Source organism: Schistocerca americana, chromosome 1 (assembly GCF_021461395.2).
Source record: "Schistocerca americana isolate TAMUIC-IGC-003095 chromosome 1, iqSchAmer2.1, whole genome shotgun sequence".
In the NCBI taxonomy this organism is placed as follows: domain Eukaryota; kingdom Metazoa; phylum Arthropoda; class Insecta; order Orthoptera; family Acrididae; genus Schistocerca; species Schistocerca americana.
The window spans coordinates 777,696,673-777,714,946 of record NC_060119.1 but is presented as its reverse complement, the minus strand read 5'-3'; the positions used below and the strand labels follow the sequence as shown (position 1 = coordinate 777,714,946).

At 41.5% G+C, this 18,274-nt stretch overlaps 1 protein-coding gene across 1 annotated transcript in view; it reads right to left on the bottom strand.

The window, feature by feature from the left end:
• The window catches only part of LOC124594154 (otoferlin-like), a 171,566-nt gene extending 168,960 nt beyond the window's left edge, over positions 1 to 2,606 (bottom strand). Inside the window, exons 1-2 of the mRNA XM_047132512.1 lie at positions 2,598 to 2,606; positions 677 to 832 (exon numbers count right to left, since the gene is read on the bottom strand). Of these exons, the coding sequence (XP_046988468.1) occupies positions 677 to 832; positions 2,598 to 2,606 (165 nt within the window). The remainder of the gene's footprint in view (positions 1 to 676; positions 833 to 2,597) is intronic.
• Positions 2,607 to 18,274: the final 15,668 nt, after the last annotated feature.

The window sequence follows — 18,274 nt, the reverse complement described above, 5'->3', positions numbered from 1 at the left end:
TGTGGGGAAGGCTAACCAAAGACTGCGTTTTATTGTCAGGATACTCAGAAAATGTAACAGATCTACTAAGGACACTGCCTACACTACGCTTGTCCGTCTTCTTTTAGAATACTGCTGAGCGGTGTGGGGTCCTTACTGGGTAGAACTGAAGGAGTACATCGAAAAAGTACAAAGAAGGGCAGCACGTTTTGTATTATCGCGAAATATGGGAGAGAGTGTCACAGAAATGATACAGGATATGGGATGGACATCATTAAAAGAAAGGCGTTTTTCGTTGCGACGGAATCTTCTGACGAAATTTCAGTCACTAACTTTCTCCTCCGAATGCGAAAATATTTTGTTGACACCGACCTACATAGGGCGGAACGATCACCACGATAAAGTAAGGGAAATCAGAGCTCGTACGGAAGGATATAGGTGTTCATTCTTTCTGCGCGCTATACGAGATTGGAATTATAGAGGATTGTAAAGGTGGTTCGATGAACCCTCTGCCAGGCACGTAAATGTGATTTGCAGAGTATCCATATAGATGTAGATGTAGAGATATAAATTCCCTTCATATCGTTAACAATTGTATTTCTCACAACATACCTCACTGTGACTGTAACTGATTTGAGTGTAACTTAGAATGACATAAGTCTCGGCGGCCTGAAGTGGACGTGCAGACTGGGCTGACCTGCTGCTGGGAGCACGTGACGGTGGCGGGCAGCGGGGTGGCGCCGTCCTGCTGGGAGGAGCAGCCCGGCGGCAGGCTGCGCAGGCAGGCGGCCACGTCGCGGCTGGCGCCCAGCCACAGCACCAGCGTCACCGCGCACCACTCGTCTTGCCCGCTCTACCGGCAGCGGGCACCCAGCGTCAGTACAGCACGCGTGCTCCGTCATTTCCTCAACTCTGATTTACCAGTATTGTGAGCGTGACGTACGTTACTGCACACAGATTTGCAGAAATTAGTGACAGATCAATATCACGGGTGGAACCTTTACGGCCTTCAGCTGTTTCTGATTAGTATGCTATAAATGGATAATTCATTCAGCTATTTTGTTGTTGATATTCAGTTCACACCATAGATTTCGAAACTGTACGCTTTCATCTCCGGACGTGATTGTGACAGTCCAGCTCAACAGAAACAATGAAGTACACAAAGCGATGAAAAATCAACCACATCGAAGATCATTACATAAAATATGTCAGTTTTTATAGGCGCCAAATGTGAATCTCAAAAGTAAAGTAACCAAAAACTCACGCATGCCCACTCAAAATCACAGATTTTTTATCTGGCTGCTTTTTCAGCTAGTTCATCCGCTTCAGTGTTTCAGCTGAACTGGACTGTCGCGAAGAAAAGGAAGCAAGATTAGTGTTTAACATCCCGTCAAGAACAAGATCATTATGGACGAAGCACAAGGTAAGATTAAGGCAGATAGAAAGTCCAGTCGGCTGCACTGTTATCAGCACGTGTGAGAAAGAAATTGCATAATTTCGAAATCAGTCATGCCAGTACTAAGAATACCATCTACGAGACAGCTCACTCGATTATCCAGTAACGGTATTTTCAGAAAATGATTACTTTAAACACTTCCTCAGAAATACATGTTCACATTTGGTTGGTTAATTGACTGATTAGCGGGAGGAGACCAAACAGCGAGGTCATCTGTCCCATGGGAGTAAGGAATCGTGGGGAAGGAAGTCGATCACTTTCTTTGTTCCTCATCTGAACGTTTACACCTTGCATTGAGCCACTTTTCTCGTTATTTTCCCGTTAATCACCACTATGAGGTGCTGTCTAAACATTACAGCTGTGCAACATTGTTGCTAAGTTGCGTAAATGAAACATAATTTCTCCAAAACTTTTAGTTGTAATCAGATAACTGTCTTTTTCAGGATATTCTCTTCCGTTTAAGCAATTTGACTAGCCTTCATCGATATTTACCAAGTTCCAGGCTGCAGGTGCCTCCTGCTAGTACCACACAATCCATAGAGATCCTCTTGTAATATTGGAGTGGTAGAAGTCCTGATACAAAGGTTGTAATAGAAACATTATGCTTACAAAAAACACTACTGTTATCACTGGTACGAAATATGGTAGAAGATCTACGACGAGTAAAAATTTTGTTCCATCAAGGCACTAGACTCTAAGTATTTACCGTAGAGTTTGAGTTTGATTGAAGAATTCAGTGTGTGCTTCCAAGGTACCTAAATCAAACAGGTGTGCCGTAGACTGAACCACATAGAACCTATATCTGTGGAGAGGCTGGAATAACTGACGGTTCCTGAAGATGATGAGGATGATGATGTTTTGGTTTGTGGGGTGCTCAATTGCGCGGTCATCAGCGCCCGTACAAAGCCCCAATTTCTCCACAATCCAATTTTTTTCACAGTCACGAATGATGAGGAAATGATGAGGACAACACATGGAACCCAGTCCCCGGGCAGAGAAAATCCCCAACGCGGCCAGGAATCGAACCCGAGACCCCGTGATCCAGAGCTGCGGGCGATTCCTGAAGAGGGGCAGGAGCCATTTAGTAGAGTAGGGGTAACAGTTTGGATAATTGACTGATTTGACAACAAACAAGCGGAAAGTAAACCGTTGTTGTACTCACCGTGGACATACAGCTTCATTGTGTGGCTGACACTGAGGTCACAAAAGTCATGGGATAGCGATATGCATGTATACAGATGGCAGTAGTGTTGCATACACGAGATATAAAAGGGCAGTTCATTGGCGCAGCTGTCATTTGTATTCGTGTGATTCATGTGAAAAGGTTTCCGACGAGATTAACGCCGCACGACGGGAATAAACAGACTTTGAACACGGAATGGTAGTTGGAGCTCTGCGCATTCCATTTCGGAAATCGTGAGAGAATTCAGTATACTGAGATCCATAGTATCACGTGTGTGCCGCGAATACCATATATCAGGTATTAATTCTCGCCACAAACAACGCAGTGGACGACAGACTTCACTAAACAAACGAGGGCGGTTACGTTTGCGTAGAGTTGTCAGTGCTAACAGACAAGCAATACTGGGTGAAATAACAGCAGAAATCGATGTGCGACGTACGATCAACGTATCCGTTACGACAGTGCCGCGGAATCTGGAGTTAATGGGCTATGGCTGCAGACGACCGACGGAGTGGGTTTGCTAATTCACAATACTGCCTGCAGTGCCTATTCTGGGCTCGTGACAATATCGATTGGACCTTAGACGACTGGAAAACCATGGCCTGGTCAAATGAGTCCCGATTTTAGATTATAAGAGCTGAAGACAGGGTAGCAGGGTAGGGCTCGAGTGTGGCGCAGACCCCACGAAGTTATGGACCCAAGTTGACGACGAGGCACTGTGCAAGCTGTTGGTGGCTCCATAGCGGTGTGGACTGTGTTTACATGAAATGGACTGGATGCTATGGTCCAACTGAAGCGATCGTTCTCTGGAAATGGTTATGTTCGGCTACTTGGAGACCATCTTCAGCCGTTCATGAACATTACGAGTATGTTTCCAGACAACGATGTCATGTCACTGGGCCACAATTCTTTGCGATTGGTTTGAAGAACATTCTAGACATGAAACTTCCTGGCAGATTAAAACTGTGTGCCCGACCGAGACTCGAACTCGGGACCTTTGCCTTTCGCGGGCATGTGCTCTACCATCTGAGCTACCGAAGCACGACTCCCGCCCGGTACCCACAGGTTTACTTCTGCCAGTATCTCGTCTCCTACCTTCCAAACTTTACAGAAGCTCGTTCGCAGAAGAGCTTCTGTAAAGTTTGGAAGGTAGGAGACGAGATACTGGCTGAAGTAAACCTGTGAGTACCGGGCGTGAGTCGTGCTTCGGTAGCTCAGATGGTAGAGCACTTGTCCGCAAAAGGCAAAGGTCCCGAGTTCGAGTCTCGGTCGGGCACACAGTTTTAATCTGCCAGGAAGTTTCATATCAGCGCACACTCCGCTGCAGAGTGAAAATCTCATTCTGGAAACATTCTAGACAGTTCGAGCGAATGATTTGGCCACCGGGATCGCCCGACATAAATACCAACGAACTTTTACTGGACGTAATAGAGAGGTTAATTTATGCACAAAATCCTTTATTGGCAACGCTTTCGCAATTACGAACGGCTGTAGGAGCGGCATAGCTCATATTTCTGCAGGGGTCTTCGAAGGACTTGTTGAGTTTATGCCACATTGAAGTGGCGCACTATGCCAAGAAATAGTAGGTCCAATACGATATTACGAGGTATTCGATGACTTTTGGCACCTCAGTGTAATCTGCATCAAGGATTCGTCAATTTCGTTATGGAGGAAAGTGTGCTGAGTAAAATTGTAGAGAGGCACCAAGAATTGACTCGAAAAAAATTTAATATATAAATTTCCGTAATTATGAAAAGACTTGCAGAATATATTGTAGAGTGGAGAGTGGTATCAACCAGTCGTCGGACTGAAGACCATAGATATCTGTGTTGTAATACAGTCAAGGCAGGCGACAGACTTTATCTTGACATTTGTTGCTACCTTCAGTATGACTGTGGAGACTTTGCCACACATGGAGCCACGGAGGCCCGGCTCTTCCGTGTAGCAGAGGTCACGCGCCTTGAGGCGGGCGTGTCCCACGCTGCCGCCGGTCGCCAGCACCAGCCGCACCACCACGTCAGGCAGGGCAGGCTGCGGCTGTGGAAGTCCATCCAGGCCTCATTAGAAAGTAAACTGACAATCTACGTGACTAAGACACTGTGTTCTCTAATAGTGATCTGATTCTTCATCTACATCTACATTTATACTCCGCAAGCCACCCAATGGTGTGTGGCGGAGGGCACTTTACGTGCCACTGTCATTACCTCCCTTTTCTGTTCCAGTCGCGTATGGTTCGCGGGAAGAACGACTGCCGGAAAGCCTCCGTGCGCGCTCGAATCTCTCTAATTTTACATTCGTGATCTCCTCGCGAGGTATAAGTAGGGTGAAGCAATATATTCGATACCTCATCCAGAAACGCACCCTCTCGAAACCTGGACAGCAAGCTACACCGCGATGCAGAGCGCCTCTCTTGTAGAGTCTGCCACTTAAGTTTGCTAAACATCTCCGTAACGCTTTCACTCTTACCAAATAACCTTGTGACGAAACGCGCCGCTCTTCTTTGGATCTTCTCTATCTCCTCTGTCAACCCGACCTGGTATGAATCCCACACTGATGAGCAATACTCAAGTATAGGTCGAACGAGTGTTTTGTAACCTTTTGTTGATAGACTACATTTTCTAAGGACTCTCCCCTGTCACCCGCCTTACCAACAATTACTTTTATATGATCATTCCACTTCAAATCGTTCCGTACGCATACTCCCAGATATTTTACAGAAGTAACTGCTACCAGTGTTTGGATATACAATAAAGGATCCTTCTTTCTATGTATTCGCAATACATTACATTTGTCTATGTTAAGAGTCAGTTGCCACTCCCTGCATCAAGTGCCTATCCGCTGCAGATATTCCTGCATTTCGCTCCAGTTTTCTAATGCTGCAACTTGTCTGTATACTACAGCATCACCCGCGAAAAGCCACATGGAACTTCCGACACTATCTACTAGGTCACTGAGAAAAGAGCTTGACAGGTTTCGACACAGTATTTTCAACTGAAAAATAACTGTCTTTTAACGATTTTAATCTGCTTCATGTCTTCTAGGATCTGATGAGTAAGTCTTACTTGTGTATGATACCAACAGATTTTTTATGGCCCAGTATCCCATCTCCGACAGAAAAATAATTTCAGCGCTACCCAGACGACTAGAACCAAACGTAGTAAGCGAACTATACCGTATTAAAAATTCACAGTATGTCATGCTCCACGAAGTTTTACGTGTGACATGATTAAGAAACTGGTGATGAACTTTCATGTTAAATTTTTAATTCGTTGTGTTTCAAGCCTGACAGATTTATCTCAATCTTTCGTAAACGTAAACTGCTAGAAATTGAGTCGCAAACGAAACTGAAATTAAAGCATAATGCTAAATGGATGATGCCCGGTAGCAACACGATTCTTAAGTTGTTTACTATTGTCATTTAACAGAAATGACCAGCTATCGAAAGTTTTCTAAGAGGGTGAGTCTTAGATGATGTGACTAAGGAGCATTTCATAGGTTTTAAGTTTTTGAAATCCACTGGGAAATTACTTCGCAACAGTGCCTCAACTTTCGCCTGCTGTGGATGGACAGTGTTCATCATTTGTGAGTCGCAGTAGTAATGAAATAAGATGAATTAACGTGTTTTGTATTAATCAGTTCGTGCAAGGCAATGCACGATACCAATATATTTCAAAAATTCGCTTGCGGAAACGCGCTTTTTCAGGCGGTCATATCTTGGGTTCTATTGACACGGAGATAAGGAATCAAGTGTTTCAGGTAGGCCTTGGCCTCGCGATCCATTTAGAAAGAACGGGTATACTGTAGCTATACTACACTGTAGAGTCAGAAGCACCATTTTTTCCGAGGAAACCTAGAAAAACAACAATTTTTGGATACGAAAACTATCATTTGTGAGGATGGCTACTTCTTTAATTCCTATTCATGACAAATCATTGAAATTTTTATCATTTTTTTCTTACGATAATGCTCTCGAGGAGCCTTGAAACGTGTTTCAACATCATCAATCGTTATCAGGATCCAGAGGATCAAAGTTACTGTACTTACGCAATTAAATATGCACGTAATATCCGTCTGAGGCGTAAATGTAGTTTCAGCTGACGTAGTAAACACATGACAAAGATTCTAGGTTCATCGAAGGGCTCTGAAGTCATCAGAATATGTTTCCAGTCAGCATTTTCTCACCAACCAAATTTAATGACGCACTATCTCTGTGTACGGCCAAAGTGGTACTGCAGTGATAAAAACGGGCTAAAAAGAAACTTCACATGCCTGAAAAGAACTGAAAATGGCTGATAAAAATTATGCAAAACTGGAAAGGTTGGAAATTCAATAAAATGTTTCGAATAATATTTTCGCCCTGTTAAGACACAACTCATAAGTCAGGCGGTTTTAGTGAACAGTGATCGATGACCAAGTGTCCAGAAGAAATGTAAAGCAAGCGATTTTCAGTTAACCTTACATTATGCGTCCTTCTGTGTTGTTTATATGTGTCAAAGCATAGAAATGTGTCAAAGTATATAAATAAACTGTCGAAACTCGTTTTATATAAGCAGCACACACCGCAGTATCACGCAAAAGAAGACAACAAGTGGAAAAATGTTCCTGTTGGAGCACAAAAAGACAGATATGTTACACTTTAACCAGTCGGTAACTGGTTGCCTCCATCCTAATTCCACCTTCCTTACTAAAAATTTTGGCGATCTTTTGTGCTGAAAGAGAGTAGCAAAGGGACAGTGACGCTGGAAGAGAAAGGAGACAGTGCCAGTGAGAGAGACAGAGATAGTGAACAGTGATAGTGGGAGAGAGCAAGTGACAGTGAAAGAGAAAGAGAGGTGGGTGAAGACATTTGCGGTGGGAGCCAAAGACAGAGGAGACACTGATGGTCAGTGAGAGACAGTGGCAGTAAAAGAGAGACACAGATGGATGGAGATAGAAACAGTGGGAGCAAAAGAGAGGAGATAGTTGAGATGAAAAGACAGATAAGTGAATACCACACATAGAATTGGGGGTCTGGACTCTGCCAGGCCAGCGAACTTTAACGCATATGTGTAGGGGAGAGATCATTTTCGATCGTGATTTAAAAACGTGGGTATAGAGGAAAATATAAGTTGGGCCCCCCAGATTTTTTGATCTGCCAAGGTACGGCGGAGACAGCGGCGGTACGAAAACCAGGTTGAACGAGAGTGTAAGTGAGAGAGGAGACAGTGCCAGTGGGATATACTATAAGTCATTGAGAAAAAAAGGAGTCACTGAGAGAGAGATATATAAGGGGCTGACCAAATGTTTCCTTTCGAAGGTCAGACTAACCCCATGCCTGTACGTCGATGCTTCGATACTAGCACCGGAGACGAGCCTGGTTGAATACACACTGTATCAACGGCCTCAAAAGGAAACTTCTTGATCACCACTTATATGTAGGCAGTGACAGTGAGAGGGAGATGCTGAATATGAAGCCTTAACTGTGTGTACAAAGAGAGACTGGATAAAATGATTTATATTTTAGTATGCTGTGTGTTAAAAGAACGGGAGTATGTTGGCATGCCAAAATTGTTGATGAGGAAGATGCTATGAAAATTAAAGCAGCTGGTTTTCCACTTCTCTGTCGGTCTTTTAAAGAGGAACATATTCGCCTTTTTTGTGCACCGACAGAAGCATTTTCCGCTGGTGGTTAAACAGTTTCATGATTGTAGTCACCGAGACGAATATCGGTAGTAGCTGTCAAATCACTCTGAAACGCGGACTTGGGACTGTGTGTAATTATGCATAGTGCTGATATGCTGATCATCAATTGCGGCGATGATAGATTTTCTTCATTATTATAATGTGTGGCTGTATAAGAAAGATTTACTGCAATTTTCTCCATCTGTTCTGGCATCTTCTCAGGTGACTAGAGTTACCAATACAATCTTCTAATCAATAGAATTTAGAGCCGACGTGGTTGAGAGACAACAACTCACGTCTTCAATAGCGTCGCGGAGCTCCTCCAGCAGCAGACTTCCCGCGGAGAGCGCGACGTCAAACCCTAAGATCGGACCACCGGACTGCCAGACCTCTGCCATGTTCCGCAAATTCTCCTGAAGGAAAAAAATTTCATGGATTAACTTTCTTTATAGGCATCCAACTGAAATTGACATTAGAGTGAACTCAAATAAAAATAATTGTATAACACCCAAGGTATGAGCCACGCAGGATTTGGCACGATGGAGCAATTATCAGGGTTAAAATTCAGGGTGTGAAAGGTTAACTTCAAATTGTACAGGAACTTAACTGCAGTTATAAGAGTCGAACGACATGAAAGTGGGACAGGAGTTGAGAAGGAAGTGAAACAGGGTTGCAGTCTATCCCCCATATTATTTAACCTGCACATAGAGCAAGTACTGCCTTCCGGTGGGTAAAGGAATCTGCAAAAGATAAGCAAAGGCTATATCTACAGGAAAAGACCCAGTCCTCCAGGTTGGGGGTTGTACGCAGAACTAACAACCTGGGTACGTGAAAACTGAAATATAATGAATATCTCACATATGCCTCAGATGACACATGGGCCTCAAAATACGTCGTTCCTTAGTTGGAAAGTGGATGTAAGATTGGGAACACAGTAAACAGCATAACCTTTATAATGTAAAAATAGCAGCACTGCAGGAAACAAGGCTGTTGCGTAGAAGTATACAAGATATGGATAAGTATACAATTTTAACAGCGGTACAGTAAGCGGTTCCCATTAATCTGGCGCAGCCTTCTGCGTACGAAATGATTTCCTGTCCACAGTAATATCATTTGAAGCAGCTGATGAAAGCTTATGCTATATTAGAGTAAGATCGAAATGGTTCAACTCGTCGCTAATAAACTGCCATGCACTAACTAATGATAACTTAACGAAAACTTTTCAGACCTATTGAACAAAATACTAAAAAAATCTGTCATTATAGTAGTAAGGGATTTAATGCAAAAATTGCGAAAGAGGGTGGTTTTAAACCTATTATTGGAAAGGAAAGTTTGCATTAGAAAAGTAATGACAATGCAATTCGGCTGATAAACTTTGCTACATCAACGGATATGGTTATTAGCAGCACTATATTCCCTCAAAAAAGGAAACATAAAGAACAACGGACTTCAAGTGACAAGAAAATAGCATATAAAATTGACCGTGTTCCCCTACATAACATAGAAAGACAGTTACATATATACGATCCTTCCGAGGAGCAGGAATTGGGTCATACCACAGTATAGTAATAAATACAGTGAGAATCACGTTGAAGGATGCACCTAAAACAAAAATAAACCAGATTTGATCTGGATAATGTAATAGGAACAGAAGAAAAACTAAAATATAAAGCTGAAGTTTCAAACCGTTTGGATGTTCCAATAGGTATGCGAGAAAGTCATGAAATGACCAGTAATGAGCGCTGGCACAGAATTAAAAAAAATTATCCTCACAGCTGCAACCATAAATTAGAGAGGGTGAAAACAGACAGGAAGAAGTGCTTCGATGAAGAATGTGAGGAAGCTGAAGATAAGGCTATGAAATTACACAAGAAATGGCTACAAGCATGTAAAACTCCTGAAATAGAAGCTACTCTCCGGCAGGCGCATAAATAAGGTAATAAAATAACTCGTAAGAAAAAGAAACGCTACCTAAATCAACAGATTGAATCTGTTCACGAGTATCATCAAAATAACTACATTCGGAAAATGTATGGCACAGTCATCAAAAATAAAAGAGGCTTTAATTACCAATGTAAGTTGATGAAGGATGAAGATGACAATATGAGCATAGAACTATGCACAATTTCATCATAAATCAAAGAATATTTTGAAAATCTGCTGAACCGTTCTGATACAGAATCATCAATTACTAATTCCAGCAGCATCCATAATAATTGCCAGCTTCCAGAATCAGCATATGAAGAGGTGCTGGGAATATCAGACACATGAAAAATGACACGGTAACTGGGAGTAACGGAATTCCAGGTGAGGTACTAAAATATGGAGAAGAAACGCTGCACAGAAGTTTGCTTGACCCACATGTAATCTGTAAAACTGAGACCACACCAAGAGAATGGAAAGAATCATCAATAGTCCCGAACATAAAAAAAGGAAACAGGAAAGACATCAGATACTACAGGGGAATATCATTAGTTAACAGAACCTGAAAGAATTTATTCTGCTGATTGCTGAACCGCTTGAAACCATACGCAGAAAATATAATCAGGGATTGTCAAACTGGATTTCGGAGAAATAGATGCACTACTGACAATAAGAGGGCTGTTTGGAAAGTAAGGTTGCGAAAATCAAAAATATTTTATTGGCAACAGTTAGCCACACCTTCAGCTACTTCTCTAAACAGTCGTCGCTCCGACTTACATATTTGTCGCGGCGTTGTACAGACTTCCCAGTACCCTCGTCACAGAAAGCAACCGCCTGTGTTTTCCGCCTATTCTCTACACTGGTCTTCCTTTCGTTGTTTGTGCCGAAATGTTGTCTTTGTAGCCACCGGTTCATGTGAGCGGAGATGAACAACGGAGGGAGCCAATTAAGGGCTGTATTGTGGGTGATCAAACACTTCCCATCAAAAACGCTGCAGGAGTGCCTCCATTGCCCCTGCAGAATGCCGCTGAAAATTGTCTTGAAGAAAGAAAGGCATGACATTTATGTTTTGTGGGCTGCATAGCTTCGGGCGAAATCTCTCACCATATCCACATACTGGGCGGGAGACACTGTTGTTTTAGGCATTTCCATGTGATCACTTTACACTCTCAACTTAAAGAGTAACGTGAAGAACTCGACAGGACACTAAAGACACTGCCTAACACATCTGTGCAAAGTTCCATAGGATTTTCAAAGTTGTTTCCATTTCGCGCCTAATCGGATCTTACTTTCCGAATACGCCTAGTATATTTGTAATCAAAATAATAAATCAAAAAGTATCAGAATGTAAACAAAAAATACATTACTTGCTGATCGATTTTATGAAAGCTTACGACTCCATTCACATGCGAAGCCTATGGAACTTAATGAAGGTCTTGGTATTTCGAATTGAACTTATAAATCTTTGTAAAATGTGCCTGAATGATAATATAAGCGGAGATTTGCTAAATGGAATAAAATCTAACCACTTTTAAAACAAAACTGGACTAGCACAGGGAGATGCTATGTCCCATCTTCTCGTTAGTGTAGCCTTGGAGAAAATCGCGAGGAAACTCAAACTATTACTTTGTGGGAGTGTCCAAAGAAATAAAGTTAACGTTTTTGCGTATGCAGGTGATATAGTGTTCATTGGAAGACGTGAAATAGTGATTAGGCAGTTATTTGGGGAGCTCGTAGAAGAAGCATCCAAACTTGGACTAAAACTAAACGATCTGAAATAAAATACATGTTAGTTCAAAGATGTAGAGATGAACAAGACAACCAATTTCATCTAATAACCGTCAAACATAAATTCGAATGCACTGAAGAGTTTAAATTACTCGACGCAATGATAGGCGAACAGAATCGGAGTCAAGTAGTACAAAAGACGCTATATAACACAATCATTAGATCAATCATGGCCCGTGGAACAGAAACATAAGGTTTAACTAAAGAAACATAAGGTTTAACTAAAAGGGAAGGACACTAGTCACAAATATTTGAAAACAAAGTTTGTAGGAAAATCTTTGGTTCATGCTATCATAATGAATCGCAAAGATGGAAGAGAAGAGACAACAAAGAAATCCAAATGCTATCACAAGAAGCGACAATAATGATCATAATAAATTCCAGAAGACTTCAATAGGCAGGCCATCTGATAAGAATGAAAGTGGATCAAGTGGTTTCAAAAATATTCATGGAGGAGTCACTTGGTAATGGGGAGACCAATGAGTACGTGGAAAAATGAAATCAAAAAGGATGTGCACGACGATGGGCATAAGTAATTGGCAGGAAGTAGCACAATACAGAAGCAGGTGAGATCGACACTGGAGCTTCGAGTCCTTCAGCAGCCAAACAGAAAAAAGTAGAAGAATACAGCAAGTGCTAAAGTAACCCACGGAGATAACTGGAAAGGAAATTAAAGTTCATCAGTAAGAAATAAAAACTTTAAATTTTGCCAGTGACACTGTAATTTTGTCAGAGATAGCAAAATAAGTGTAAGATCAACTGAATGCAATGGATAGTGTCTTAAAAAGAGGTTGTAAGAGGATTATCGACAAATATGAAGAAAGAATAATGGAATGTAATCTAAAATCAGGTGATGGTGAAGGAATTATATTAGGAAACGCGACACATGCGTTTTGTTATTTGAGCAGCAAAGTAGCTGATGATGTCCTAATTAGAGAGAACATGAAACGCAGACTGGAAATAGCAAGCAAGGTGTTCCTGGAAAAGTAAAATTTGTAACATCGACCATAAATTTAAACGTAAAAATGTATTTTATGAAATTATTTGTGTGTAGCGTAACCTTGTGTAAAACTTGAACGATACACAATACAGATAAGAAGAGAATAGAACCTTTTGAAATGTGGTGCTATAGAAAAATGCTGACTATTAAGTGGATAGATGGAGTTACTAATGAAGATGTATTGAACTGAGATGGGCAGAAAGGAGGTTCAAAACAGTAATGAAAGAAGGGATACACTTATATGACATATTATGAGGCATCAATGGATGATTTATTTGGTTACAGATGGAAGTGTGTGCAGTAAAAATTATAGACGGAAACTAATGTAGGTAGCAGCAGTTATGCAGAGAAGGAAACACCGTGTCCGAGCAGTTATAGGCGCTTCAATCTGGAATCGCGCGACCGCTACGGTCGCAGGTTCGAATCCTGCCTCGGGGATGGATGTGTGTGATGTCCTTAGGTTGGTTAGGTTTAAGTAGTTTTAAGTTCTAGGAGACTGATGACCTCAGATGTTAAGACCCATAGTGCTCAGAGCTATTTATAGAAGAAAAGACCTCCGCAGGATAGATTATTGCGTGGAGCTGACTTATACCAGTTTTCAGATTGAAAATGTCAACAAGAACGACACAGTAAAGTAAGGAGACACAATAGATAATACAAAGGGCAGTGAAATGAAAACAAAACAGATGGAAAAAAGTAAATAAACTCTTTATTGTTTCAGAAGTGATCATCATAACCGATAATATACTTATGCCATTGCGAGACAAGAGAGTCAGTACCTTCATGGAAAAATGTCTGTGATAGCCTACGGAACCATACTGCATCGTGGATTGTTCTTCTTCGTCCGAAGCAAATCGACGGCAAAGCATGTCTTTCTTCAGGATACCAAAAATCTGGGAATCGTATGGGAAGAGATAGAGATTCTATGGAGGATGTGTAATGGCTTCCCAGCGACACTTCTGCAGCCTTGTCGAAACATCACCCACGTCAGTTCTGAGAAAGTCTCGATGACCATTTTCTTTGACTGAAAGGGCCCGCTGCTCATTGACTTACTGGGACACGGTGCCACAACTAACGCACGGCGGTACGTGGACGCTTTGCAAAAACTGACGCGCACCATCAAGTCCAAACGGTCAGGAATGTTGACGGACGGCATTGTTCTGGTGCAGGATAATGATCGCTCACATGTTGCCAAGACTGTCTCGACTACACTACCGCAGAATAGCTGGGAAGCCCTTACACATCCCTCATATTCTCCCGATCTCTTCCCATGAGATTTCTATATTTTTGGAAGCTTGGAACGACGAGGTGCACGCCTGGGTCACTTATAGTTCCGTAGGCAACCGAAAACATTTTTGCATGAAGGCATTGACCGTCTTGTCTCATAGAGAGATAACCTTATTAACACTTATGACCATTACTATTGAAATAATGAACAGTTTATTTATTTTTTATATCTGTTTCGTTATCATTTGACTACCCCTTATACATAACAAGAAAAGATAACGTCTGGAAGGCAATTATGAATAGAAACGTAAATCTTGCAAGCCGAGGTGTTAGGTAACAAAACGATTTACATTTATTCCTAATAACAATGAAGATGCAAATTATATGAAATCTCTGTCCAACAGAAACCAAAAACAAACATGTGGGAAATTGTATGAGAAGTAACGGCAAAAGCTCATATGAGTTGCTGAGAACCAATAGAAAGCAGCATACAGTATCAACTAAAATAATACTTGGCAGATTTTCGGTACAGGAACCCAATGGATAACAAGTCGAGGATTTGAAGAATGATCTTTCTGAAGAAAATTCCACTCTCAACATCTGCACCAACTCTAATTTTATGACTATTATGGTAAGAGGGGATGCTGAATGTACCACAAGCTTCTTGCATTTGCTGGCTCTATAGATGTCTAGTGGTGTGTAGGCTGCCGCCCAGATGTCGGTGGTCCTCATGAGCCTGGTGGCATCTTCTCTCAGTTTTGCACCCACGTTAATCAAAGTTGATATCTGGTCGGCATCACCGCCGGCTGTTGGTCTGCTCTTTCCTTTTTCCAGTTCTGAAAGCCCAGATTCCTGCAAGTGAAAGCATTTCAAGAGTCAAAGAACCTCATAAATAACAGATAAGTCTATCTTACTTATTCACTTGGATAAAGTCGATTATAGTTGGAAACGAGATTCCTCTCTTTTCTGAGATAAATACAAGAAATACAGAGAAAAATGAAGACATGTTCATAGGATTTGTCGACTTGTAACAGGCATTCGACAGTGTCAAATGGTGTAAGATGTTAAATTTTAAGAAAAATAGGTGTAAGGTAAAGCCAGAGACGGGTAATACACGATACATACAAGAGTCAAGAGGGAACATTAAGCTAGGAAGACCAACAACGAAGGTCTCGGATTGAAACGGGTGTAGGCAGGGATGTAGTCTTTGGCCCTGCTGTTCACATCGAAGAAGCAATGATGGAAATAAAAGAAAGGTGCAGGAGTGGAATTAAAATTCAAGGTGAAAGCACATCAATGATACGATTCGCTGATGCCATTGCAATCATTAGTGAAAGTGAAAAATAATTATACGATCTAATGAATGGAAAGAACAGCCTAACGGGTACAGAATATGGATTGAGAGTAAATCGAAGAAAGACGGAAGTAATGAGAAGTAGCAAAATGAGAAGGGCGAGGAGCTTGACATCAGGATCAATGGTCACCAAGTAGATAAAGTTAAGGAATTTTATTACCCATGCAGCAAAATAATCAATGACGGACGGAGCAAAGAAGACATCAAAAGCAGATTAGCACTGGCAAAACCGGCATTCCTGATCAAGAGAAGTCTACTAGTATCAAACACGAGCCTTAATTTGAGGAAGAAATTTCTGAGAATGTACGTTTGGAGTACAGCATTGTGTGGTAGTGAAACATGTACTTTGGGGAAAATCGGAACAGAAGAGAAGCGAAGCATTTGAGATGTGGTGCTACATACGTAAGTTGAAAATTATATGGAGGGAATGAGGAGGTTCTGCGTAGAATCGGAGAGGAAAGGAATATGTGGGAAACACTGGAAAGGACAAGGGACAGGGTAACAGGACATCTGTTAAGACATCAGGGATTAATTTCCATGGAACTGGAGGAAGCTGTAGAGGGTTAAAGCTGTAGAGGAAGACAGAGATTGGAATACAGCCAGCAAATAATTGACGACGCAGATTGCAAGTGTTACTCTGAGATGAAGAGATTGGCACAGGAGACGAATTCGTGACGAACCGAATCAAACCAGTCAGAAGACTGATGACTCAAAAAAATAAAATAAAATAATGTTTTCTCTGCTGATGCCTGCACAAGAATACGTCGCAAAGTTCGATTCAAGTTATGTCTTGCATTCGATAGGATACATTCCATTGGTCAACTGCAGGACACTACCCGAAATTGCTTCTCTTAATAATCCAATAGGCACCGAGGCTAATCCACTGCGACTTAAATTCCAACAGTTTTGCAGATTTCGCAAACAATGTTCTCTCCTTCTTTTCTTGCTTCGTAGACATATGACCCCAAGACCAGACGAAAGAGGAAAAAGAGTTAATGCGATTGCCCTGTGCCATACAATTACTTTCTGACAAAGGGTTTCATCGTAACGATCATCAGTTTCAGAAGAGCCCCATGGACAATCCCTTCCATACACTCCATGAGTATTCTTTCAATTATCAACTTTCCGGATTCATGTTGTTAGGACACGAGCAGTGGAGGCGTGGCTAGGATTCAGAAATTGACAATGAATTACTGATTACGAATATTGACACCTCGGTCACATTAGCGCATAACAGTTTTATTTTATTTTCCCTTCAAATCGTTCTCTGCCTTGTGATGACTGGGTGCGGTGTGACGTCCTTCGGTTAGTTAGGTTTAAGTAGTTCTAAGTTCTATGGGACTAATGACCATAGATGTTAAGTCCCATAGTGCTCAGAGCCATTTTTGAACCTTCAAATCCGAGAAAATATTGTTGCAGCCCACCACGATTTCCTCTCATGTGCCAATTTCTTCATTTCTAAGTAATACGTACAACCAGCATCTTCAATTATTTTTTATATATGCAACAATTTTAGCTCTCTACGAGTACCTCTAGTTTATGAAATTTTTTCCCTGGTGTTTTAACGCACGTCGTATCAACCTATTCTTCTTTAAGGGGAAGTCAAGTGAAAACTAGACAGACGGAAATAAAGTAAGTAAATTGTTTATCATTTCAGAAGTTATCGCCTTAGCCTGTAATACATTTATCCCACTGTGAGAAGAGACGGTCAATACCTCCATCGAAAAATGTTTGCTATTGCCTACGGAATCATGATTGTACCCAGGCGTGCAACTGATCGTCCGAAACAAATCGAAGAAAACGAATGTCTTTCTTTAGGTCTCGAAAAATATGGAAATCACATGGCAAGAGTTCGGGACTGTATGGAGGATGTGTAAGAGCTTCCCAGAGAATTGAAACTTCACTGGTCTCAGCCAGCGACACTTCTGCAGCGTTATCGAAACAAAAGGCACCCAGCTCCGAGAAAGTCATGATGACTTTTTTTTCTCATTGATAATTGGATAGTTGCAGAATATTGGACGACCATATGTTTCCAAGGTTGTTTCGACTATGATGCAAAATTTTCGCTAGGAATCCCTTACACATCCTCCATACAGCACCGATCTTTCCCCTTGCGATTTTAATATTTTTGAAGCCCCGAAGAAAGACATTTGTGGTCGCCGATTTGCTTCGGATAAAGAACTGCGCGCCTGGGTACAATCATGGTTCCGTAGAAAGCCGTAAACATTTTGCAATGAAGATCCTGACAGTCTTGTCTCACAAGACAGATAAATGTATTAACAGTTATGCCCATTACTTTTGAAGTAATAAACACTTTACGTAGCTTTTTCCATCAGTCTCGTTTCCATTTGACTGCTTCTCGTAATTAGCTTCCCACATATTCCTTTCCACGCACATTCTGCGGAGAACTTACTCATCTTTCATTCAGTTAGGTCATTTGATTTTCTGCACCGATCCGTAACGGCGTAATCAAGCTCTTCGATTCTCTTGTTTTACGGTTTTCCCACAGACCATGTTTCGTTTCCATACAATGCCAGATGTACATTCTCAGAAACTCATTTCCCAGTTTAAGACCTACGTTTGATACTAGTAGACTTCTTCTCATGGGCAATGCTATTTGCCTTTGCCGGCCTGTGTCTCAGCCTTGTCTCGTCCATATACTCGAAGTAAAAAAAATGTGCATATGTTCAAAATAAAAAATAG